Source organism: Gobius niger, assembly GCF_951799975.1.
Source record: "Gobius niger genome assembly, chromosome: 24".
Taxonomy (NCBI): domain Eukaryota; kingdom Metazoa; phylum Chordata; class Actinopteri; order Gobiiformes; family Gobiidae; genus Gobius; species Gobius niger.
In genome coordinates this window covers 14,846,744-14,873,763 of record NC_136875.1, presented here as the reverse complement: position 1 = coordinate 14,873,763, position 27,020 = coordinate 14,846,744, and the positions used below count along the sequence as shown (strand labels likewise).

Genomic DNA, 27,020 nt, shown 5'->3' with positions numbered 1-27,020 from the left:
ATTGTTCTGCTGCAGCTCATTTTCCCTCAATATAAACATGCTGTATGTCTTTCATTTGGATTTTCTGAGGACTTTTTAGTCGCTGGGTTAGTTTTTCAGATGAATAAACCGCTGGGCATAAAACGGCGTCAGAATGGACAAAACTGCTAGCCGCAAGTTAGCAACGCTAGCCTGTATGTTGTAAACACTGCAGACGCTGCAGCACTAACAACATTAAGCTCTGGTTAAATCCAGCTCAGGCTCTGGTTTAGAGAGCGCAGTCTGTAATAAAGTCAGCTCTATGTGGATTATTGTATTTCCACTAAACTATTCTCCAGTTTGTTGCTTCGTTTCCCCTCAGCTGAGAGTTAGCCGCACGTCAAATGGTATCGGTTGACATTATTATTACAAGATCAGATATTGGGTGAGTATGTGGATCCGGATCCTTTAGGGCTGTTCCGTTTCTCCTTTTACTGTGGGTTGTTTGTGACTGAGAGAGTCCTGTTTGTTGTTCTGTTTACTGGTTGCCTCAGCGTCAGATATAAAAATAATGCTCTGCAGGATCACATGACCAAACAGCTGATCCAGGCCTGACCACAACTGCAGAAGGAGTCAGCTTTTATGTTTCTCTGAAAATAATGATCGATTTCTCCTGCGTAAGTTCATCAGAAATACATGAAATGGTCCGAAAGAAGAGTCGGCATCAGTTTGTCATTATTGTTAGTTTATGGATTATTAGTTTATGCATTAAAAATCAGTTTAGGTCATTTTAAAAAGGCCTCGAATAGATGCTGCATTTTATTTTTTTCATCAAATCAAAACGAGTCTAAAAGCTTCTTGAATAAAGCAACACAATAGCAACAAAAATGAGACATGGTGACAAATGCACAAAAGGCAACAAAGAAGCGACAAAAACGCAAAACAAAAACATTACAAAGCGATTGTGAAGCCGCTTAACCTCTTAGCCCCCACCTTAACACAGCACATTTTCTCCAGTTTGGCTTTACCCAAATCTAAAAGCTTCATGAAAAGGCTAGCGAGGAAAAATGAGACGAAAACGAGGATGAAAATGTGGAAAAAGTGATGAAAATATAACACAAAAAATACAAAAATGTGGTAAAAAAATAACAATAATGTGATAAAATATTTTACAAAAATGTGATAAAAAATGGACAAAAATGTGATGAAAAAGTGCTTAAAAAGGGACTGTTTAAATGTGTTTTGTAGCTTTAAAGTGAGGACTATAGACTGTAACCTCCAGTCAAGAAGTTTTTAGATTTGGGTAAAGCCGACCTGGAGAAAATGCAGAAGGTAATAATGTCCTTTCTCTATTTTTATCACGGCTTTAGTGGGAATTCTGCTCAAAAAATGAAGTTCCAGGTGACGCTGCTGCTCCTGTTTTCTGATGTTTGGACATCCTCCTGAACCAGACTTTTCCTGCACATTATTTTAACACAATTAAAATAACAGGTATCGAAAAAAGTACCGTTAAGGCACCGGTACCAAAAAGCAGGTATTGTTAGTAGTGTTATCGAAGAAAGAAAAACGAACGGTACCCAGCCCTACCTGAATCTCATCATTAAATGTGAAAATACTGCCTGAGTAAACGAAGCATGACTGACTCACACAGCACACGCTGGTGAATGACCCCCGTTGTGGCTTATTGTGATCATTCGGTAACTTATTGTGGACTCTGCTGTTTCATAGTTTTCAGTACTGCTTGATTGAAAAACAATATTTATACCCGACTCAGACACACAATTCTTTCGTGGCATATTTGTTCCAGCACAGCAGCTGTAAATCAGCCTGTGTCTGCTGGACCTGGGCTGGACCTGGGCCGGAGCTGGGCTGGACCTGGGCCGGACCTGGGCTGGAGCTGGGCTGGACCTGGGCTGGACCTGGGCCGGACCTGGGCTGGATCTGGACCTGGGCCGGACCTGGGCTGGATCTGGACCTGGGCCGGACCTGGGCTGGATCTGGACCTGGGCTGGACCTGGGCTGGACCTGGGCTGTGATGTAACTGTGATGTAACTGTGATGTAACTGTGATGTTGGGAGTGGTGAACACATGATGCAAATATTCCAGGCATTTAACCCCCAACCTCCACTCGGCCACATCTGCCTGAAGCTTCTGAGGAAAGACTCGCACGATGAGTTCATGAATGTCATGGCGCTGCAGGAGAACGGGGAACCGGTTCAATATAGATATACTTTTTAGTCAAAATGTGACAAAGGTGAACCTCTATTTGGGTCGACCGAACAGTCTTCAGGCATCAGGCAGATTTTTTCACAAATACTACTTTTACAACATACTTCATACCGATCCAATCTTTTTGTATTATTATATTTTTATATAATGTACTATATATTTCTATATAGTACATTGTACTATATAATCATTGTATATTACAGTAGTTTCAGCCCATTCACAAAACGGTCAGGTCTGTCCATTATGTTCACAGACTCTCCTCAGGCTGGAGCCGCTGCAGATTCTCGTCCATCTTTGGTTTCAGACCCAGTCATTAAATCAGATGCTCCCACAGTGCCTGGATCGGCCGCCGATGCCGATACTGAATATCGGATCGGGAGATCCCCAATAAGAAAGTGCAGGTGGAGCTTCCAGAATGTATGAATTAAATATAAATCAGTCTGATTTAAACACTGAAGTATTTTAAAAGTCTTTCGTTTAAACCGATCGACACTAAATCTGGTCTTAAACATTGATATACTTTTTTTCCTATAACTGGGAAGTATGAGAAGTATTGCAATACATAGTTTCCGCTAAGTTTCACCACAGATATTTTGTCTCCACCCTAAAAAACATCATTTTCGGCATCAGAAGTTACGAGAAGAAGAAAAATCAGTTTGTGTAATTGTTTGGGTCGATGTTGATGACAAAATGAATTTCACAATATTCTTAAAGCTCTTCCTGTAACTTTAAAGTGATCATTTTAATCTGTCATTAAATAATACAGGCCTTAAATGTCATTAAAGAATGATCAAGCTGGTCTTAAAGCGTTCAGTCTGACTCTGTGTGAAGTGATCGCGTCAGTGACGACATGTTTGTGAAGTTGATGAAGTCGGCTGGAGTTGGTAAAGCTGCAGGAGTTTGTTGTTCTGACCTTTGACCCCTGAGCTCAGCGTTCACACATTTGTCCGTTTGAGTCGGCAACAAATGGAAACAACAGGAGGTTTAGGACTGAACGAGGATCAACCAGAGGCTTTAAGGTCATATAGATGTTTGCACTGAGAGACATTTTCATTCATTTTTAAAGTGTTTTGTGTTTGTAATGTCCATAAATCACCAAACCATCGTCGTCACAGTGTTAGAGATGAACGAGTTAAACTTCATCTTCCACAGTTTTGTTTTCTGTAACTTTGAAGCGAGTCGCCCTCAGACCCAGACGTCTGACTCGCTCTAATGACTCCAGGAAACTTTTAATTAAATCTCTCATGTGGCCTTCGCTGTCTGTGTGGAAAATCTGATAAAGGGACAGCGCTTTGTTGTTGTTCACGTTAAAGAGGTTCTGTTTGAAAATCAGTGGGAAGATTGTGATTCATTTGCTTTGGACAAGCTGAGCTGATCTGAATTATTATGTTGTCGTTCTGATTTCGGAGTTTGCCGGATTTTGCGTTCACTGGTGTGTGTCCACAGAGATCCTCTCTGCAGCGAGACGAGGGCTCACTCTGCGACAAAGCAGTCAGGACGCAGAACACAATGTGCGTACGGCATTTATACGCTCTAAAACGGCATGCAAAATTGTAAAATAAATAAATTAAAGGGGAACTTTTATAGTGAGGGACCATGTTCTGACACTTCCGGTCGAGCGTGAAGCCCGTTCGTTTAAATGTAGAACGAGGGAAAAGGTTTGCCGCTAAAATCTGATGTTTAGTTGATTGAAACAATAGGTGGCGTTCATGTGACATCACAACATTATAAAGAGCCTATAGTTTAACACTGAGGTGGAGCAACTGACGGTAACTATGGTAACTGTGTTTGAGATATGAGGCAAAAAAACAGTCATTACTGGAGGAATCCACATGAAACAAAAACTGTCACAAAGTTCATTATCTCCTCTGTCGGCACATGTGAACTAATGTCCAATTATTTTCTCAGAAAAACGTCAAAAAGTGGTGACAATGTGCGAAAACATGAGCGTGATGTCGTCTGATAGACCCTTTAAATGCTGACATCAGCTGGAGGCAGGAAGTGATCAAGAGAAGATTAAACTAAAACTAGCCATTATAAGTAGGGCTTGGTACCGACCGAAAAGCTCCTATAGGGGGCGGTATCGAAAAACTTTTTTTTTTTTCGGTGCTAATTTGCTATTTTTCTCTCCAAACGTCAATAAATGATCCACAGTGAGTCTAAAAAAGCCTGAACTCATGAGCAGCTTCAGCGCAAATGCAGAAGCGAAGCTGTAACTTACTCACACTTCAGTCATTATCAGAGATGGCAGAGCCGCGGTCTGAGCCAGGACTAAACCAGGACTAAACCAGGACTAAACCTGGATTAAACCAGGACTGAGCCAGGACTAAACCAGGACTAAACCAGGACTGAGCCAGGACTAAACCAGGACTAAACCAGGACTAAACCAGGACTAAACCAGGACTGAGCCAGGACTAAACCAGGACTAAACCAGGACTGAGCCAGGACTAAACCAGGACTAAACCAGGACTTACAGTAAACTGGTTAAAAAACAGGAATAAACCTGGACTGAATAAGAAACTAGACTCTTAGACAAGTAGAAAAGCAGTGACAACGAGAAACACATGGGCTTTACCTTTAGCTTTACCTTTACCTTTAGCTTTACCTTTAGCTTTACCTTTAGCTTTAGCTTTACCTTTAGCTTTACCTTTAGCTTTACCTTTACCTTTAGCTTTAGCTTTAGCTTTACCTTTAGCTTTACCTTTAGCTTTACCTTTACCTTTACCTTTAGCTTTAGCTTTACCTTTACCTTTAGCTTTACCTTTAGCTTTACCTTTAGCTTTACCTTTAGCTTTAGCTTTACCTTTAGCTTTACCTTTAGCTTTACCTTTAGCTTTAGCTTTACCTTTAGCTTTACCTTTACCTTTACCTTTACCTTTAGCTTTAGCTTTACCTTTAGCTTTACCTTTACCTTTACCTTTACCTTTAGCTTTACCTTTAGCTTTACCTTTACCTTTAGCTTTAGCTTTACCTTTACCTTTACCTTTAGCTTTAGCTTTGGCTTTAGCCGCAGAGCCTGAAGTCACTGCTGTTGTTTAAACTCCAGCTGCACCGGAGCGTTTGGGATCAAAGATTGTTTGTGGAAAAGGTGAGGCTCACTCTGCATTAGCCATGTTTGGAACAGTTATGGTGCTTTGTCAGTGACAGAGTGAGCGCTCTCACTATGTAACAGATCTGTGACGTGTGAGGAGCTTTCACTGTGGAACAGCTCAGTGAGTTTAGAAAAGTTTATCTTCAGTAAACGGTCCTGATGTGGATCTGGTCTGTTCCTGCAGCTCAGGAGGGAATAATGTCCGAACTCTCTTTTTATCACGGCTTTAGTGGGAATTCTGAGAAAAACATGAAGTTCCAGGTGACGCTGCTGCTCCTGTTTTCTGACGTGCTGTTTTTGGACTTCCTCCTGAACGATACTTTTCCTGCACATTATTTAACTCAATTATAATAACATAGGTATCGAAAAAAGTACTGTTAAGGCATCGGTACCGAAAAGCACATTTCCTCCAGTTCAGTTTTACCCAAATCTAAAAGCTTCCTGACTTTTTTTGTCCTCCGCAGTGGTTTTATTCCGGTTCCCTCGATCCTGTAAAGAGTTAAGTGTTTGTGTCCGGGCGGTGAGACATTTGGCAGCTCCGTGTCTGAACTCTGTGAGAACTTAACCCTCTCCTCGTCACTGAACACAGTAAAAAACACTCTTCGTTTCCACCGTGAAGCAAACGCGCCCGTCTGTTCCTGAGCAGCGACGTCATCAATAAACAATGAGATTAAGCACTTTTCATACTTGAGCAACCGTTTCCGAAATGGTTTCCAGCGTCGCCGTAATCTGCTGAAATCTGCTCAGTGTGTCTGGCAACGCGAGGTTTCACAATCTGATGTATGAGCCAACACTGTGCTCTGCAAAAACAACAGCACAGAGGTCTGAGGTCTGAGGTCTGAGGTCTGAGGTCTGAGGTCTGAGGTCTGAGGTCTGAGGTCTGAGGTCTGAGGTCTGAGGTCTGAGGTCTGAGGTCTGAGGTCTGAGGTCTGAGGTCTGAGGTCTGAGGTCTGAGGTCTGAGGTCGGAGGTCGGAGGTCGGAGGTCTGAGGTCTGAGGTCTGAGGTCTGAGGTCTGAGGTCTGAGGTCTGAGGTCGGAGGTCGGAGGTCTGAGGTCTGAGGTCTGAGGTCTGAGGTCTGAGGTCTGAGGTCTGAGGTCTGAGGTCTGAGGTCTGAGGTCTGAGGTCTGAGGTCGGAGGTCTGAGGTCGGAGGTCGGAGGTCTGAGGTCTGAGGTCTGAGGTCTGAGGTCTGAGGTCTGAGGTCTGAGGTCTGAGGTCTGAGGTCTGAGGTCTGAGGTCTGAGGTCTGAGGTCTGAGGTCTGAGGTCTGAGGTCTGAGGTCTGAGGTCTGAGGTCTGAGGTCTGAGGTCTGAGGTCTGAGGTCTGAGGTCTGAGGTCTGAGGTCTGAGGTCGGAGGTCGGAGGTCGGAGGTCGGAGGTCGGAGGTCTGGTCCGAGGTCTGGCCTGAATGAAAGTTTGATGAAATGTCCGACCAATCGAACTGACTGGATTCTCCGGACGTATCAATCGCCACACACGTGTTCGGTCACAGGCGTGTTCGGTCACAGGCGTGTTCGGTCACAGGCGTGTTCGGTCACAGTTGTGTTCGGTCACAGTTGTGTTCGGTCACAGTTGTGTTCGGTCACAGATGAGTTCGGTCACAGATGTGTTCGGTCACAGTCGTGTTCGGTCACAGTCGTGTTCGGTCACAGATGTGTTCGGTCACAGTTGTGTTCGGTCACAGTTGTGTTCGGTCACAGACGTGTTCGGTCACAGACGTGTTGGGTCACAGACGTGTTGGGTCACAGATGTGTTGGGTCACAGATGTTTTCGGTCACAGGCGTGTTGGGTCACAGACGTGTTGGGTCACAGATGTGTTCGGTCACAGTTGTGTTGGGTCACAGATGTGTTCGGTCACAGTTGTGTTCGGTCACAGATGTGTTCGGTCACAGACGTGTTGGGTCACAGACGTGTTGGGTCACAGTTGTGTTCGGTCACAGTTGTGTTCGGTCACAGTTGTGTTCGGTCACAGTTGTGTTCGGTCACAGTTGTGTTCGGTCACAGTTGTGTTCGGTCACAGATGTGTTCGGTCACAGATGTGTTCGGTCACAGATGTGTTCGGTCACAGATGTGTTCGGTCACAGTTGTGTTCGGTCACAGATGTGTTCGGTCACAGATGTGTTCGGTCACAGTTGTGTTCGGTCACAGATGTGTTCGGTCACAGACGTGTTCGGTCACAGACGTGTTCGGTCACAGACGTGTTCGGTCACAGACGTGTTCGGTCACAGACGTGTTCGGTCACAGACGTGTTCGGTCACAGACGTGTTCGGTCACAGACGTGTTCGGTCACAGTTGTGTTCGGTCACAGTTGTGTTCGGTCACAGACGTGTTCGGTCACAGATGTGTTCGGTCACAGACGTGTTCGGTCACAGACGTGTTCGGTCACAGATGTGTTCGGTCACAGTTGTGTTCGGTCACAGTTGTGTTCGGTCACAGACGTGTTCGGTCACAGACGTGTTCGGTCACAGACGTGTTCGGTCACAGACGTGTTCGGTCACAGTTGTGTTCGGTCACAGGCGTGTCCGGTCACAGGCGTGTTCGGTCACAGACGTGTTCGGTCACAGACGTGTTCGGTCACAGACGTGTTCGGTCACAGTTGTGTTCGGTCACAGACGTGTTTGGTCACAGTTGTGTTGGGTCACAGGTGTGTTCGGTCACAGGCGTGTTCGGTCACAGATGTGTTCGGTCACAGTTGTGTTCGGTCACAGGTGTGTTCGGTCACAGGTGTGTTCGGTCACAGGTGTGTTCGGTCACAGTTGTGTTCGGTCACAGATGTGTTCGGTCACAGATGTGTTCGGTCACAGATTTGTTCGGTCACAGATGTGTTCGGTCACAGATGTGTTCGGTCACAGGCGTGTTCGGTCACAGGCGTGTTCGGTCACAGTTGTGTTCGGTCACAGTTGTGTTCGGTCACAGTTGTGTTGGGTCACAGTTGTGTTGGGTCACAGTTGTGTTGGGTCACAGTTGTGTTGGGTCACAGTTGTGTTCGGTCACAGTTGTGTTCGGTCACAGGTGTGTTCGGTCACAGATGTGTTCGGTCACAGTTGTGTTCGGTCACAGTTGTGTTCGGTCACAGTTGTGTTCGGTCACAGTTGTGTTCGGTCACAGGTGTGTTCGGTCACAGGTGTGTTCGGTCACAGTTGTGTTGGGTCACAGTTGTGTTCGGTCACAGTTGTGTTCGGTCACAGTTGTGTTCGGTCACAGTTGTGTTCGGTCACAGTTGTGTTGGGTCACAGTTGTGTTCGGTCACAGACGTGTTCGGTCACAGATGTGTTCGGTCACAGATGTGTTCGGTCACAGGTGTGTTCGGTCACAGGTGTGTTCGGTCACAGGTGTGTTCGGTCACAGATGTGTTCGGTCACAGTTGTGTTCGGTCACAGATGTGTTCGGTCACAGACGTGTTCGGTCACAGGCGTGTTCGGTCACAGGCGTGTTCGGTCACAGACGTGTTCGGTCACAGACGTGTTCGGTCACAGTTGTGTTCGGTCACAGTTGTGTTCGGTCACAGTTGTGTTCGGTCACAGGTGTGTTCGGTCACAGGTGTGTTCGGTCACAGACGTGTTCGGTCACAGGCGTGTTCGGTCACAGGTGTGTTCGGTCACAGGTGTGTTCGGTCACAGGTGTGTTCGGTCACAGATGTGTTCGGTCACAGTTGTGTTCGGTCACAGATGTGTTCGGTCACAGGCGTGTTCGGTCACAGGCGTGTTCGGTCACAGACGTGTTCGGTCACAGACGTGTTCGGTCACAGTTGTGTTCGGTCACAGTTGTGTTCGGTCACAGTTGTGTTCGGTCACAGGTGTGTTCGGTCACAGGTGTGTTCGGTCACAGATGTGTTCGGTCACAGATGTGTTCGGTCACAGGCGTGTTCGGTCACAGGCGTGTTCGGTCACAGGCGTGTTCGGTCACAGGTGTGTTCGGTCACAGATGTGTTCGGTCACAGATGTGTTCGGTCACAGATGTGTTCGGTCACAGATGTGTTCGGTCACAGATGTGTTCGGTCACAGTTGTGTTCGGTCACAGATGTGTTCGGTCACAGGCGTGTTCGGTCACAGTTGTGTTCGGTCACAGGTGTGTTCGGTCACAGATATGTTCGGTCACAGATGTGTTCGGTCACAGGCGTGTTCGGTCACAGGCGTGTTCGGTCACAGGTGTGTTCGGTCACAGATGTGTTCGGTCACAGGTGTGTTCGGTCACAGATGTGTTCGGTCACAGATGTGTTCGGTCACAGTTGTGTTCGGTCACAGATGTGTTCGGTCACAGGCGTGTTCGGTCACAGGCGTGTTCGGTCACAGACGTGTTCGGTCACAGTTGTGTTCGGTCACAGTTGTGTTCGGTCACAGTTGTGTTCGGTCACAGTTGTGTTCGGTCACAGTTGTGTTCGGTCACAGTTGTGTTCGGTCACAGTTGTGTTCGGTCACAGATGTGTTCGGTCACAGGTGTGTTCGGTCACAGGTGTGTTCGGTCACAGGCGTGTTCGGTCACAGACGTGTTCGGTCACAGTTGTGTTCGGTCACAGTTGTGTTCGGTCACAGGTGTGTTCGGTCACAGGTGTGTTCGGTCACAGACGTGTTCGGTCACAGTTGTGTTCGGTCACAGTTGTGTTCGGTCACAGATGTGTTCGGTCACAGTTGTGTTCGGTCACAGACGTGTTCGGTCACAGATGTGTTCGGTCACAGATGTGTTGGGTCACAGACGTGTTGGGTCACAGACGTGTTCGGTCACAGACGTGTTGGGTCACAGACGTGTTCGGTCACAGTTGTGTTCGGATTTGTGTCATTTTTTTTGCTGGATTTTTGTCACTTTTTGTTGGATTTTTGTCACTTTTTTTCTGGATTTTTGTCTTTTTTTTCTCTGGATCTTTGTCTTTTTTGCCGGATTTTTGTCTTTTTTGCTGGATTTTTGTCACTTTTTGGCTGGATTTTTGCCACTTTTTTGCTGGATTTTTGTCTTTTCTTTGCTGGATTTTTGTCACTTTTTTGTTGGATTTTTGTCTTTTCTTTGCTGGATTTTTGTCATTTTTTTGCTGGATTTTTGTCACTTTTTTGCTGGATTTTTGTCACTATTTTGTTGGATTTTTGTCTTTTTTGTTGGATTTTTGTCTTTTCTTTGCTGGATTTTTGTCACTTTTTTGCTGGATTTTTGTCATTTTTTTGCTGGATTTTTGTCTTTCTTGCTGGATTTTTGTCATTTTTTTGTGAGTCAGAAACATCTCCAGAACAAGTGAAATAATCCAGGACAAATGCCCAACAACTTCTTAACCAGTCAAAACAACTGAAATGTGGATTATTGTGCTCAAATTGAGATGTTTACACTGATCTGGTTAAACACGTTTTGCAGTGCAGATCTGCCGCGTCTCCTCTGATTGAGAAACACGGCGGTGCAGATCTTGTTATTGAGACTGAAACCCCGGAGCCGTTGGTGACCTCACCGCTGCAGAGGCATGTGATTAATGTGATTAATGTTTGTCATGAATGAGTGTGTGGGCAGGTTTCTGCTCCGCACTGACAGCTACAAACACACTCTGTGATTACTGGAGTCAAACCTTTAACGACTTTAACAACAGCGAAACAAAGGAGTTTATCGCTGGCCCGGGGTCAGATTCAGATCGGAAACAGACGTGACGCAGATCTGGCTTTGTTTTCTCCAGGATCTGCTGCACGTTTCTCACATTCTTAGTTTTAATCTTCCATAATAAACAGCGACAATCCCTCTTCCACTCCCGAAAAGTTCAAGAACTGCACGTTTCAGGCCTGTGTGCAGATTTGAGCGGAGGCAAAGTGAAGCACAGGGACTCACTTAGATTCTACTCTACCTTCCATCGCTCAATAAAAAAACATCTGTTTCCTGCTGCGTTTACGACATACTCTGAGTGCAAAGATACATTTACCCCGGCTTTAACCTCTTAACTCCCGCCTGAACCGAGAGCATCAGCTTTACCCAAATCTAAAACTAAATTGATCTTTTTCCTCACATCATCACATTTTTTTTCATCACTTTTTTTTGTTGGGCAGTCGTCTCATTTTTGTCAAATTTTCGTGACTTTTTGGTCAATTTTTTCTCACTTTTTTGTCAAATTGTTGTCCATTTTTGTCGTTTTTATGTACATTTTTTGTACATGTTTTGTCAGTTTTCGACAATTTTTTCTTATCAGTTTTTTTTGCAGTTTTTGTCACATTTTCGTCCATTTTTTCAAAATTTTTCGTCAAATTTTTCTCACTTTTTTGTCAATTATTTTAATTTTTTTTGGTCAAATTCTTATCACGTTCTTGTCAATTTTGTCACTTTTCGTCAATTTTTCGTCAAATTTTTCTCACTTTTTTGTCATTTTTTGTCAATTTTTGTCGTTTTTATGTACATTTTTTGTAAATTTTTTGGTCACTTTTTCGTCCAGTTTTTTGATTTTTTTGGGGTCAAATTCTCATCACTTTTTGGTCCATTTTTTCTCACTTTTTTGTCAAATTGTTGTCCATTTTTGTTGTTTTTATGACATTTTTTGTACATGTTTTGTCAGTTTTTCGATAATTTGTTCGATTTTTTTTTGTCAAATTCTTATCACTTTTTTGTCCAGTTTTTGTCACTTTTTCGTCAACTTTTTCCTCCATTTTTTGTCAAATTGTTCTTACTTTTTTGTCAATTTTGTCAATTTTTTTCGTCAAATTTTTCTCACTTTCTTGTCCATTTTTTGTCACTTTTTCGTCGTTTTTATGTACATTTTTTGTCGATTTTTTGGCACTTTTTCGTCAATTTTTACTCACTTTTTTCACATTTTCATTCTTGTTTTTGTCTCAGTTTTGTTGCTCTTTTCACACCTTTTTTCCAGAAGCTTTTGGACTGGGGTAAAGCTGGAGAGTAGAGGAGAGAGAGGAGGAGTTAATCAGAAAGAGAGTTTCATAAAACACTCATTATCTCCGATTCTCGAAATAAATCTGATTTTTTCATCACACCTCTCCTCGGTTTAGCTTAGATTTCTCAAGAACCGAGGCACGTAGAATTAAACCGTTTCACCCACGGAGAGCTCAGATCCACACCTTAGAAGCGAGCCACAGCCTGTGTCCACAGCCACGACATAGAACACGCTGTGGTGCGACAAATATCATGTCTGGATTGTTGGCACTGAACAGCTAAAACAGAGCGGCACTCGCAATTAAACCAAACCTCAGTGACTCAACCTGAACCGCAGGTCACGACAGTCGTTTGTTTCTGGCGTGGGAGCAGCTTGTGCACGTGGAGCTTGTTTATGATTCTGCTGAACACGTCTGTCACGGTGCAGGTGCAGGAAGGAGAAACCTCAGCTCCGCCAGGTTACGTTTCCGCAGCAGCTCAAACCTCAATTCGATGCAACTGCTTGTTTTCAGGTTCTAGAATGACTTTTTCAAGCTTTCCATCATGTTATTCTGTCACTCCCTCATTAAAAACATGGCTGAAGTGTTGCCTTGGCACATTCACGTGTTTTTGAGTAATCTGTAAAAACTCTGATGGCGGCCATTTTAGGGATAGGTTTGCCTGAGTCCTCCTAGGAACGCCCCCCCACCTCCTGGAGACGCCTCCGAGCTTTGGTCACCAGCCTAAACCAAATGCATTCTGTCCTCTTTGGCCATTATATAGGCCTGTGTAACACCTCATTTGAAAGCTAAGACCCACAAAGCTGATCTTTTCCTTGCGTTTCCTGTGAGGTTTTGCCACATTTTTGTTGAATTTTTGTCATTTTTTTGCCACATTTTTGTTGAATTTTTGCCACATTTTTGTTGAATTTTTGTCATTTTTGTTGAATTTTTGTCACATTTTTGTAGAATTTTTGCCACATTTTTGTTATTTGTCATTTTTGTAGAATTTTTGTCACATTTTTGTTGAATTTTTGTCACATTTTTGTTGAATTTTTGTCATTTTTTTGCCACATTTTTGTTGAATTTTTGTCATTTTTTGTTGAATTTTTGTCCCATTTTTGTTGAATTTTTGTCATTTTTTGTTGAATCTTTGTCATTTTTTGTTGAATTTTTGTCCCATTTTTGTTGAATTTTTGTCACATTTTTGTTGAATTTTTGCCACATTTTTGTTGATTTTTTGTCATTTTTTGTTGAATTTTTGTCATTTTTTGTTGAATTTTTGTCCCATTTTTGTTGAATTTTTGTCACTTTTTTGTTGAATTTTTGCCACTTTTTTGTTGAATTTTTGTCCCATTTTTGTTGAATTTTTGTCATTTTTTGTTGAATTTTTGCCACATTTTTGCTGAATTTGTGTCACATTTGTGTTATTTGTCATTTTTTGTTGAATTTTTGTCTGTAATAAAGTCAGATCCATGTGGATTATTGGATTTACACTAAACAATTCTCCAGTTTGTTGCTTCTTCTCTCTTCCTCTCTCTCTTCGTCAAATGGTATCGGTTTCTGGTATCGGGACCTCATGAATGAGAACGAGTATGAGTACAAGCATGTGGTATCGGCCCGATACCCGATACTGGTATCGGTATCAGCGTATCCCTAGGAAAGAGCAACGTCAGGGCTTTAAAACGAGTCTCAGGGGAGGCGAGAAACATCGCGATGAAACTTGGTTAGCTACAAGTTTGTTAAAGCTTCATTAAATCTCAGTGAATTTGGACGTCATGCTAATGCTAACGGCAGCTAATCAAAGCTGGCACACTATATCCACAGCAGTATTTTTACATCGATGTCCATAACCCGTGCACTAACAAGTCTGCGATTTCTACTTTGACTCTACTGACTTAAGAATGTCAAAGAATTTGTGAGAATCTTTTTTTCCACCAAACTTCAGACACAACATCCAGAGCTGAAAGATCAACAGAGTCTTATCGTTTCGTGGAATGTTTTCCTTAAGATGGAGCAGCTTTTATCAGTGACGGCTCAGAGAAACACCTGCTGCACGACTGAACTCGCAGCAGCGGCCGAACATAAAGCTCTGGGCTGGACGTGTGTTACATATGAAGCAGAGGTCAGTGTGCGGGAGTGGAAACTATGTCAAACACAGTATGGACAGTGTGAGCTTCTCCCATTGTCCTGCGTCTGTGGAGCTGTAAACATTCTGGAGCGAGGCGTGGACGTAAACACGGCGGCTCACTCTGACATTACCCAACCTTAAACACTCGGCTGCTCCGACGTTCTGTTTACGCAAGAGACGGCGGCGATTTATGGACGGCACTCCTCCCACAGCCTTCTCTCCTCACACACGATACTTTACACAGACATGGATTCAAACAGGAGCTGTGAGCAATGTGGTTTTGCTTTTCAAAGTTATTGCTCACCGTTTGTGTCAAAAAGTGCAGATTGCTCGAGTTTATAATCATCAACAACAGACAATAGGGCTGTGCAATTAATCGAAATTCGATTACGATTTCGATTACAACGGTAAACGATTACAAATTATTTTTTTTGATGGATTTTAGTCTTTTTTTTTAAATGGATTTTTGTATTTTTTGGATGGATTTTTGTCATTTTTTTGATGGATTTTTGTATTTTTTTGATGGATTTTTGTCTTTTTTCTGCTGGATTTTTGTCACTTTTTTGATTGATTTTTGTCATTTTTTTAATGGATTTTTGTCTTTTTTAGCTCGATTTTTGTCATTTTTTTGCTGGATTTTTGTCACTTTTTTGATGGATTTTTGTCATTTTTTTGATGGATTTTTGTCATTTTTTTGATGGATTTTTGTATTTTTTTGATGGATTTTTGTCATTTTTTTAATGGATTTTTGTCTTTTTTTTAATGGATTTTTGTCTTTTTTTGATGGATTTTTGTCATTTTTTTTGATGGATTTTTGTCTTTTTTCTGCTGGATTTTTGTCTTTTTTTTAATGGATTTTTGTATTTTTTTGATGGATTTTTGTCTTTTTTCTGCTGGATTTTGTCTTTTTTTTAAATGGATTTTTGTATTTATTTGCTGGATTTTTGTCTTTTTTTGATGGATTTTTTTCATTTTTTTTGCTGGATTTTTGTCATTTTTTTGCTGGATTTTTGTATTTTTTTGCTGGATTTTTGTCATTTTTTTTGATGGATTTTTGTATATTTTTGATGGATTTTTGTCATTTTTTTTGATGGATTTTTGTATTTTTTTGATGGATTTTTGTCATTTTTTTGCTGGATTTTTGTCACTTTTTTGATGGATTTTTGTCACTTTTTTGATGGATTTTTTTTAAAGGCAACAAATAATCGTTTGAATAATCGTGATTTCAATTATGACAAAAATAATCGTGATTATTATTTTTTCAATAATCGAGCAGCCCTAGACAACAATGCTCTGTGTCTAATGTGGTGGAATCTCTAACGCTTTAACAAGACCCGATAATGACCAGCGTTCTATACATTATCCCTTATGTAACAGGCCACCGTTCTTCCAGACTGAGATTTGTCTCTGAGCGTAGACGAGTTGGGCTATTTGGGCCATTTTTATGCATAAAGTTCCTTATCTTTATATGAAAACATACAATGACAAAGCTTGTAATATGTTTTTGCTCATTTATGTCAGTAAAATCTACAGTGGATGTTCCTAAATTCTTCTAAATCCACCTTATATACGAGCGTAACACAGATGTATGTTTATAAAAGTGTGTTTGTTTAACGTCCTGATACTGACTGTGGCTTTTGTGTTTTATCAGAAGAAAAGCAAAGGGAAGAGGAGCGAGAAGAGGCCGAGCGGAGACGGAGGTGCGTTACTCACTTCCTGTGACATCACTTCCTGTTTCAACTGTGGGAACTCACACTTTCACCCCCATCGAGTTCACAATTTGGTTTTATTTTCATGCTTTAAATGAATGGAAACAAGATGAGCCTGAACTTGAGTTATGGTTTAACCCCTTAACTCCCGCCTGAACCGAGCACATTTCCTCCAGTTTGGCTTTACCCCAATCCAAAAGCTTCTGGAAAAAAGGTGTGAAAATAGCAACAAAACTGAGACGAAAACAATGATGGAAAATGTGACAAAAAAGTGGCAAAACATCTAAACATCTCAATTTGAGCACAATAATCCACATTTTAGTTGTTTTGACTGGTTAAGAAGTTGTTGGTCATTTGTCCTATAGATTATTTCACTTGTTCTGAGATGTTTCTGACTCGTTTCGATACATTTCGTCCTTATTTCAGGTCATTTTCTTTGCCAATGGGGAAAGAAAATTGGTCTTATCTCATTGGCAATTTTACTTTCTTATTTCAAGCGAGATTTACCCTAGAACTGGTCTGAAATGTCCTCAAACAAGCAAAGTAAACTTCAGGAAAAGTGTCTAAATGAGTGAAAACCGCTCAAAACAAGAAACATTTCCTCAATTCAAGTCATTTAAGTCAATGCTTGATGTTCACTTTTTGTAGTGTGTGTTTTACAAACTCACTCAGATCAACGGAAAGGCCTTATTTCATCATTATTGTTGTTGTAAATCAGGTGACCCAATATCCACTCATCACAAAACCATCAGATCTGCACTCATTTACACACTTTACAGTCTTTAACAGGATTATTGTTAGCAACGTTTCAATATCTAACTCTTGCTTTTTTCTGCTTTTTTCTGGAGGTCGACAGATGTGAGTTTGAGTCTGATATTAGAGATGCACTGATCCAGCTGTTTTGATACCAAAAAATTGATGAAAAAATTATAAAAATTTGACAAAAATGACAAAAAAAATGACAAAAAATGTGATAAAAATGTGGCAAAAAATGACACAAAAAAATGTGACAAAAATGTGACAAAAATGTGACAAAAAAGTTACAAAAATGAGTTGAATACCCAACAAAAATATGATGAAAAAAAAAAAATCTGCTGACGTGAGGAAAAAGATCCTCTCGGTTCAGGCGGGAGTATTCAACTCATTTTTGTTTCTTTTTTGTCATTTTTTGTCACATTTTTGTCATTTTTTCGTAAATTTTTATCAAATTTTTATCATTTTTATTTTGTCCATTTTTGCTACTTTTTCATCCATTTTTCATCACTTTTTGTCAATGTTTTCTCACTTTTTTGTCACATTTCCATCATTGTTTTCGTCTCAGTTTTGTTGCTATTTTCCCACCTTTTTTCCAGAAGCTTTTGGATTGGGGTAAAGCCAAACTGGAGACAATGTGCTCGGTTCAGGCGGGAGTTAAGGGGTTAAACCACAATATGACTGTAAACCTGCACTGCCAATACTGACTTGTTTATTTTTATTGTTTATACTTTTTACCCTACCCCCCATCAACTGTTGCTCTCCAGCCCAGAAGCTTTTAGATTTGGGTAAAGCCGAAGCGTTCAGTGAAGAGGTTTTCCTGTAATCCTCCTGCTGCAGTTTTCCTGTTTGTTTTTCTGAATGGATTTCCACGTCGAACCTGTGTTTCTGGGGGAACAGTCCCGTCCCAGAGTCACATTTATCCCAAACAGGGGCCCGTTCGCACATGCCCATGATGTCACCGCCGGCCAATCGCGGCCCAGCACCCGCCGGGGACTGTCGGCGCGCCAGCCAATCACAGCGCACCCCCGCCGCCTGTAATGTTTTATAAGCATGACTTCATCCCAGGGAGACGGGACGACTTCACGGGACGGAGAGTGAAGGGGCTGAAGTTAGGGACCGTTTTCTCACCTGGAAACACACGGAACTTTCCTCTATGTGTGGGAACTTTACCTCTATGTGTGGGAACTTTCCTCTGTGTGTGGGAACTTTCCTCTATGTGTGGGATCTTTCCTCCAAGGCCGTGGGAACCCAGGGTGCTGAGGGCGCTGCAGCACCCCCTGGTGGATAGTTAGTGAACTGCAGGCAATATCAACCCCTTAACTCCCACCTGAACCGAGCACATTGTCTCCAGTTTGGCTTTACCCCAATCCAAAAGCTTCTGGAAAAAAGGTGTGAAAATAGCGACAGAACTGAGACGAAAACAATGATGGAAATGTGAGAAAAAGTGAGAAAACATTGACGAAAAAGTGACAAAAAATTGACAAAAAAAATGCGAATAATTTGACGAAAAAGTGACAAAAATGAGACGACTGCCCAACAAAAAAAGTGATGGAAAAAAAGTGATGTGAGGAAAAAGATCAATTTAGTTTTGTAGATCTTAGCTTTCAAATGAGGCGTTACACTGGCCTACAGGATTTGGGTAAAGCTGAACTGGAGAAAATGCTCTCGGTTCAGGCGGGAGTTAAGAGGTTAATAAATAGGATTTATGCACAGAAAAGTATTTTGGGGGTACATTTTGTCCCTCAGCGCCCCCTAACTAAAACATCTTCCCACGGCTCTGCTTTCCTCTGTAGCTGGGGTGCCGAGAGCTCAAATGAAAAAGTGCCAGTGGGTCGTGGCGATGTCAAGAATGAAAAACATATACCTGCAAATAATAATAGTTACTTCATTTTCTATTTTGGCCCACATTTGCATTTAATTCTATCTATGCAAATAACATGCTACATTAAAACTAATGTTAACTATGGCAAAGAACCTAGTTTTAGTGAACCAACACCACCTGTATCTACAGCACCTACAGTGACTTTAAATCATTCATTTGTTAACTCAAAGAAAATGTGATATTAGATCATTTATAAATAAAGTCAATTTTTGACATGCACCTTGACGTCAACAACCATTGCAGTGAAAGTTGGAAAACTGGGAAAATTGATGCTACAACGCTCTGTGATTGTGTTATTTATCTTAAAGTGGGGGTATTCTGTTTTTCTGTCACATAGCACCAGTCTATATCTCACTACAATGATGACCAAACCTTCTGTTGGTCTGTAAATGCAGTAAATTAGAATAACTGCCTTGTATAAAATGTCTCTCTCAAAATGGCTGCAGTGAATGTCTTGAAATAGGCCTCTGTCTCTTTAAGAACCTCTTAACTCCCACCTGAACAGAACCCATTTTATCCAGTTTGGCTTCACCCTGATCAAAAAGCTTCTTCGGAAAAAAGCACCAAAACGGCCACAAAATATGAAAAGAAAACAAGGATGTAAACGCGACAAAAAAGTGACAAAAATTCAACAAAAAAGTGACAAAAAAATCAACAAAAAAAGTGACAAAAATTCAACAAAAAAGTGACAAAAATTCAACAAAAAAGTGACAAAAATTCAACAAAAATGTGACAAAAATTCATCAAAAAAGTGACAAAAATTCAACAAAAAAGTGACAAAAATTCAACAAAAAAGTGACAAAAATTCAACAAAAAAGTGACAAAAATTCAACAAAAATGTGACAAAAATTCATCAAAAAAGTGACAAAAATTCAACAAAAAAGTGACAAAAATTCAACAAAAAAGTGACAAAAATTCAACAAAAAAGTGACACAAATTCAACAAAAATGTGACAAAAATTCAACAAAAATGTGGCAAAAAATCAACAAAAACTGACAAAAAAATCAACAAAAATGTGACCAAGATGAGGCGTTACACAGGCCTATATAAGAGCCAAAGAGGACAGAATGTATTTGGTTTAGGCGGGTGGTAAGAGGTTAAGAACCTCTGAGCCTTTAGACACGCCCCCTCCACACGCTGTCTGTGGCATCAGTGGGGAGGGGGTTCTGCTGAGGAGCAGTGGTTGGTTACTCGGCTGGTGACCAAAGCTCGGAGGCGTCTCCAGGAGGTGGGGGCGTTCCTAGGAGGACTCAGGCAAACCTATCCCTAAAATGGCCGCCATCAGAGTTTTTACAGATTACTCAGAAATACGTGAATGTGCCAAGGCAACACTTCAGCCATGTTTTTAATGAGGGAGTGACAGAATAACTCCTTTAAGGAGTGAAACAGCGCCCCCAATTTTATGCTGGTGGCCAAAAAGTGTACTGCATCCATATTTACCATTGAGAATGAATGGCAGAGAGTTAGTACCTTCTCGCTGTGAAGCACGAGCGCTAACCACTGCGCCGCCTGAACCAAGCTCATTGTCTCCAGTTCGGCTTTACCCAAATCTAAAAGCTTCTGGACTGGAGAGGAAGACCAAGATCTACAAAAGTGTTGTGTGACCTCAAACAGGAGTGAAAGTGTGACCTGCAGGGACAGACTTGAGACTTGCATTAGCATTAGCATTAGCACTAGCACTAGCATTAGCATTAGCATTAGCACTAGCATTAGCATTAGCATTAGCATTAGCACGTGTGTATATGGATCTTTATGTGACCAACCCCGTCTCGTTGGCGCAGACGCCGGCTGCGGCTCGGGCCTGTGTCTGGAGAAGCAGCTGGAGCGTTTCGAGTGGCAGCTGCGCACGCTCAAGGAAGTGCTGTCGGCCAATGGGAACGCGGAGAGGGCGGAGCTCCTGAAAGGCCACGCCCACGAGGAGGCGTGCGCCCTCGTCAACGGCATCTTGGAGAAGGTACGGGGGAGAAGAGGGGAGAAGAGGGGGAGGAGGTACCGGACAAAAGGGGGAGAAGAGGGGAGAAGGTGCGGGACAAAAGGGGGGAGAAGAGGGGAGAAGGTACGGGAAAAAAGGGGGAGAAGAGGGGAGAAGGTACGGGACAAAAGGGGGAGAAGAGGGGAGAAGGTACGGGACAAAAGGGGGAGAAGGTACGGGACAAAAGGGGGAGAAGAGGGGAGAAGGTATGGGACAAAAGGGGGAGAAGAGGGGAGAAGGTACGGGACAAAGGGAGGAGAAGAGGGGCGAAGGTACGGGATAAAAGGAGGAGAAGAGGGGAGAAGGTACGGGACAAGAGGAGGAGAAGAGGGGAGAAGGTACGGGACAAAAGGGGGAGAAGAGGGGAGAAGGTACGGGATAAAAGGGGGAGAAGAGGGGAGAAGGTATGGGACAAAAGGGGGAGAAGAGGGGAGAAGGTACGGGACAAAAGGGGGAGAAGAGGGGAGAAGGTACGGGACAAAGGGAGGAGAAGAGGGGAGAAGGTACGGGACAAAAGGGGGAGAAGAGGGGAGAAGGTATGGGACAAAAGGGGGAGAAGAGGGGAGAAGGTACGGGACAAAGGGGGGAGAAGAGTGGAGAAGGTACAGGACAAAAGGAGGAGAAGGTACGGGACAAAAGGGGGAGAAGAGGGGAGAAGGTACGGGACAAAAGGGGGAGAAGAGGGGAGAAGGTACGGGATAAAAGGGGGAGAAGGTACGGGACAAAAGGGGGAGAAGGTACTGGACAAAAGGGGAAGAAGAGGGGAGAAGGTACGGGATAAAAGGAGGAGAAGAGGGGACAAGGTACGGGATAAAAGGGGGAGAAGAGGGGAGAAGGTACGGGACAAAAGGGGGAGAAGGTACGGGACAAAAGGGGGAGAAGAGGGGACAAGGTACGGGACGAAAGGAGGAGAAGATGGGAGAAGGTACGGGGCAAAAGGGGGAGAAGAGGGGACAAGGTTCGGGACAAAAGGGGGAGAAGATGGGAGAAGGTACGGGATAAAAGGGGGAGAAGAGGGGAGAAGGTTCGAGACAAAAGGGGGAGAAGAGGGGAGAAGGTGCAGGACAAAAGGAGGAGACGAGGGGAGAAGGTACGGGACAAAAGGGGGAGAAGAGGGGAGAAGGTACGGGATAAAAGGAGGAGAAGAGGGGAGAAGGTACGGGACAAAAGGAGGAGAAGAGGGGAGAAGGTACGGGATAAAAGGAGGAGAAGAGGGGAGAAGGTACGGGACAAAAGGGAGAGAAGAGGGGAGAAGGTACGGGACAAAAGGGGGAGAAGAGGGGAGAAGGTACGGGACAAAAGGGGGAGAAGAGGGGGGAAGGTACGGGACAAAAGGGGGAGAAGAGGGGAGAAGGTACGGGACAAAAGGGGGAGAAGAGGGGAGAAGGTACGGGATAAAAGGGGGAGAAGAGGGGGGAAGGTACGGGACAAAAGGGGAAGAAGAGGGGAGAAGGTACGGGACAAAAGGAGGAGAAGAGGGGAGAAGGTACGGGATAAAAGGAGGAGAAGAGGGGAGAAGGTGCAGGACAAAAGGGGGAGAAGAGGGGAGAAGGTACGGGACAAAAGGGGGAGAAGAGGGGAGAAGGTGCGGGACAAAAGGGGGAGAAGAGGGGAGAAGGTACGGGACAAAAGGGGGAGAAGAGGGGAGAAGGTACGGGATAAAAGGGGGAGAAGAGGGGAGAAGGTACGGGACAAAAGGGGAAGAAGAGGGGAGAAGGTACGGGACAAAAGGAGGAGAAGAGGGGAGAAGGTACGGGACAAAAGGGGGAGAAGAGGGGAGAAGGTGCGGGACAAAAGGGGGAGAAGAGGGGAGAAGGTGCGGGACAAAAGGGGGAGAAGAGGGGAGAAGGTACGGGACAAAAGGAGGAGAACGCAGAGTGAAATCCTTACCTTTTCTCGTTGGCAGGTGAAAACTGAAACCACGGCCGACCTGAATGTTTCGTTTGAACAGAAAAGTAAAGCGACGTCAGAGCTGCACGACCGACAACTCGAAGGTAAAAACGTCCGTCACTTAGAAACTGTCAGAACTATGATTAAAATAACCTCTGCTGGAGACATTTATGTTTTAGTTTATGAAACGCTGTTAAATAATAACTGATCTAACACATTTTAATGATCCCTTTAAGAGAGTTGTGTATATTATGGAGCCAAACAATGAAAGAGTCCAGTGATCCTTGTTAAATGTTTCCTATTAGTTTATTAACCTCTTACCACCCGCAAAAAACAAATGCATTCTCTCCTCTATGACATTGTCGTCACTTTTTATTTCCCTTATTTGTTTTTGTCACTTTTTTATTACTTTTTTGCTGCTATTTTGTCACTTTTCTGGATTTTTGTCTCTTTTTTCGCTCGATTTTTTTCATTTTTTTTGCTGGATTTTTGTCACTTTTTTGTTGGTTTTTTTTGTTGGATTTTTGTCATTTTTTTGTTGGATTTTTTCCATTTTTTTGTTGGATTTTTGTCACTTTTTTGCTGGATTTTTGTCACTTTTTTGCTGGATTTTTGTCACTTTTTTGTTGGATTTTTGTCATTTTTTTGTTGGATTTTTGTCACTTTTTTGTTGGATTTTTGTCACTTTTTTGTTGGATTTTTGTTATTTTTTTGTTGGATTTTTCTTTTTTTTGCTGGATTTTTGTCTTTTTTTTTGCTGGATTTTTGTCTTTTTTTTTGCTGGATTTTTGTCACTTTTTTTTTGGATTTTTGTCATTTTTTTGTTGGATTTTTGTCTTTTTTTTGCTGGATTTTTGTCATTTTTTTTGCTGGATTTTTGTCACTTTTTTGTTGGATTTTTGTCACTTTTTTGTTGGATTTTTTTCTTTTTTTGCTGGATTTTTGTCACTTTTTAGCGCTTTTTTGTTGCGTTTTCATCCTCATTTTCTTCTCGGTCTTTTATCGCAGTTCTGAAGAAGCTTTTAGACTTGGAGAACAGGAGAGAACATGTTCAGGTGGGAGTTAAGAGGTTAACAGGCGTTAGAATGAGCTGCTACATCGTGTTGATCTTACAGGAGGTAAAGACGACCCTTCACTTTTCACTCCAGTCTGTTGGTATCGGTTAAAATCGAGCCTCAGATTCAGGAGGAGCTGCTTGTTTTTTTTACTCTGATGTTTTTATCCAGGAAGTGACTCCATCGTGTCTGTGTCCCAGGTTTATTCATTCACAAATACCGACCTGTTTGGTATCCACGTGTAGCATGAAAGGCGCTGTAATTCAAATCTGCTCCACCTTTGACCTTTGAGCCTGTGGTTTTGATTGTGTTTCTGAAATTCTCCAACAGATCTGCAAAAAACACACGAGCAGCAAATGAGTGAAGTGACGGAGAAGTTTGAATCAGCCGAAAATCTTCTAAAGGTGAAAAACAAAAGCCGTACTGCACAATCAGACAATACATACAATAAAAAATTACGTGTGTGTAACGTGTGTGTAACGTGTGTGTAACGTGTGTGTAACATGTGTGTAACGTGAGCGCAGGGCCAGGTGGAGACTCTGACGTCGGAGCTGCAGGTTTACAACGAGCTGAAGAAACGAGTGGAAGACTCGACCTTTAAGAGGGATCTGCAGAGGAACATTCAGGTCTGTGCTAAAGGGAAGCTAACGCGAAGCTAACGTGAAGCTAAAGGGAAGCTAAAGTGAAGCTAAAGTGAAGCTAAAATGAAGCTAAAGTGAAGCTAAAGCCAAGCTAAAGTGAAGCTAAAGTGAAGCTAAAATGAAGCTAAAGTGAAGCTAAAGCCAAGCTAAAGCCAAGCTAAAGGGAAGCTAAAGGGAAGCTAAAGGGAAGCTAAAGGGAAGCTAAAGGGAAGCTAAAGGGAAGCTAAAGGGAAGCTAAAGGGAAGCTAAAGGGAAGCTAAAGTGAAGCTAAAGTGAAGCTAAAATGAAGCTAAAGCCAAGCTAAAGTGAAGCTAAAGTGAAGCTAAAATGAAGCTAAAGTGAAGCTAAAGCCAAGCTAAAGCCAAGCTAAAGGGAAGCTAAAGGGAAGCTAAAGGGAAGCTAAAGGGAAGCTAAAGGGAAGCTAAAGGGAAGCTAAAGCCAAGCTAAAGGGAAGCTAAAGTGAAGCTAAAGAGAAGCTAAAGCCAAGCTAAAGGGAAGCTAAAGACAAACTAAAGACAAGCTAAAGCCAAACTAAAGCCAAACTAAAGCCAAACTAAAGACAAACTAAAGACAAGCTAAAGTGAAGCTAAAGAGAAGCTAAAGCCAAGCTAAAGGGAAGCTAAAGACAAGCTAAAGCCAAACTCAAGCCAAACTCAAGCCAAACTAAAGCCAAGCTAAAGACAAACTAAAGCCAAGCTAAAGACAAGCTAAAGCCAAACTCAAGCCAAACTCAAGCCAAACTAAAGACAAGCTAAAGACAAGCTAAAGACAAGCTAAAGACAAGCTAAAGACAAGCTAAAGACGAACTAAAGACAAACTAAAGACAAACTAAAGACAAACTAAAGCCGAGCTAAAGCCGAACTAAAGCCGAGCTAAAGCCAAACTAAAGACAAGCTAAAGACAAGCTAAAGCTCCAATAGGGGAAAGTAAAGTTGACAAAAATACAGCAAAAAAAATGCAAAAATACAGCAAAAAATCACTAAAATCCAACAAAATAAGTGACTAAAATCCAGCAAAAAGAGACAAAAATCCAGCAAAAAAATTGCAAAAAAATGACAAAAATCCAGAAAAAAAATGACAAAAATCCAGAAAAGAAAAAAATCCAGAAAAAAAGTGACAAATATCCAGCAAAAAAGAGACAAAAATTCAGAAAAAAATCACAAAAATCCAGCAAAAAGTTACACAAATCCAGCAAAAAGTGACAAAAATCCAGCAAAAAAATCATAAAAATCCAACGAAAAATTTGACAAAAATCCAGAAAAAAGTGACAAAAATCCAGCACAAAACAAAAACAAAATGTGACAAAAAGGCAGCAAAAAAGCAATAAAAATGCCATAAAAAAGTGACAAAAACACATAAGGGAAATAAAAAGTGACGCCATTGGCAAAAAGGAGAGAATGCATTTCGTTTCGGCGGGTGGTAAGAGGTTAAATGGTGACAACTGGACACGACCTAAATGCGTTTCTCCTCCCGCTCCCCCAGGCTCACGGCAGCCCCGGTGCATTCTGGGAGTCGGAGCAGGAGTCTCTGCTGTTTGTGATCGAGATGAAGGCGGAGCAGACGGAGGAGCACAAGAGACGCCTCCGACAGATGGACCAGCTGGTGAGACGAGCGTTAAGTTCTGACCCCGTGCCAGAGTGGGCGTGTCCTGCCGGAGTGGGCGTGTCCTGCCGGAGTGGGCGTGTCCTGCCGGAGTGGGCGTGTCCTGAACGCTGACGTTTGTCGTTGCAGATCCAGAAGAACCTGTCGTTGGAGGAGCGGGTGGTTCAGGTGCTGCAGCAGAACGAGGACCTCCGGGTTCGCTTCGACAACTGCCAGAGCCTCATTCAGTAAGAAAATCCAGCAGAAAAATGACAAAAATCCAACAAAAAAAGAGAAAAATCCAACAAAAAAATCATAAAAATCCAACAAAAAAATGACAAAAATCCAGCCAAAAAATGACAAAAATCCAGCAAAAAAGTGACAAAAATCCAGCAAAAAAATGACAAAAATCCAGCAAAAAAGTGACAAAAATCCAGCAAAAAAAGACAAAAATCCAGCAAAAAAATGACAAAAATCCAGCAAAAAAAGACAAAAATCCAGCAAAAAAATGACAAAAATCCAACAAAAAAAGAAAAAAATCCAGCAAAAACATGACAAAAATCCAGCAAAAAAATGACAAAAATCCAGCAAAAAAGTGACAAAAATCCAGCAAAAAAAGACAAAAATCCAGCAAAAAAATGACAAAAATCCAGCAAAAAAATGTCAAAAATCCAGCAAAAAAGTGACAAAAATCCAGCAAAAAAGACAAAAATCCAGCAAAAAAATCATAAAAATCCAACAAAAAAATGACAATAATCCAGCAGAAAAGTGACAAAAATCAAGAAAAAAAAGTGACAAATATCCAACAAAAAAATGTCAAAAATCCAGCAGAAAAATCATAAAAATTCAGAAAAAAAGTGACAAAAATCCAACAAAAAAATGACAAAAATCCAACAGTAAAATGACAAAAATCCAGCAAAAAAAAGGCAAAAGTCATAAAAATTCAGCAAAAAAATGACAAAAATCCAGCAAAAAAATCATAAAAATTCAGCAAAAAAGTGACAAAAATTCAGCAAAAAAACATTCATTCAGTAAGAAAACTCCGGTTGACGTTCCCCCGTCTCTAAAACAAACCCTGTCCCCCAAACATCTGGTTTCCTCTCGCCCCTCAGGCAGCTGTCGAAGGAGCAGCAGGACCTGAAGCTCGCCCTGGACCGACAGCTGAACGTCAACCAGCGCCTCTCGCAGGAGAAGGAGCAGCTCGTCTTCAAGATCCGCCACCGGGACTCGTATCCCAGCATGCACCTGGCCGCCATGGTGCCCGAGATCGCCCCCCGGTGACGAAGCTCCCACCCCGCAGACAGGAC

The 27,020-nt window shown here is 42.4% G+C and overlaps 1 protein-coding gene across 2 annotated transcripts in view; it reads left to right on the top strand.

The window, feature by feature from the left end:
• Positions 1-27,020, top strand: part of ccdc69 (coiled-coil domain containing 69) — a 33,144-nt gene extending 6,124 nt beyond the window's left edge. The window contains exons 2-9 of one of the 2 annotated variants that reach the window (XM_079582502.1): positions 15,882-15,927; positions 20,356-20,528; positions 22,453-22,540; positions 23,822-23,895; positions 24,016-24,117; positions 25,615-25,734; positions 25,864-25,961; positions 26,826-27,020. In XM_079582502.1, coding sequence (XP_079438628.1) covers positions 15,882-15,927; positions 20,356-20,528; positions 22,453-22,540; positions 23,822-23,895; positions 24,016-24,117; positions 25,615-25,734; positions 25,864-25,961; positions 26,826-26,994 — 870 coding nt within the window. In that variant the 3' untranslated portion in view covers positions 26,995-27,020. Of the gene's footprint in view, positions 1-15,878; positions 15,928-20,355; positions 20,529-22,452; positions 22,541-23,821; positions 23,896-24,015; positions 24,118-25,614; positions 25,735-25,863; positions 25,962-26,825 lie in introns of both variants that reach the window. The other variant, XM_079582501.1, reaches the window with a different exon arrangement.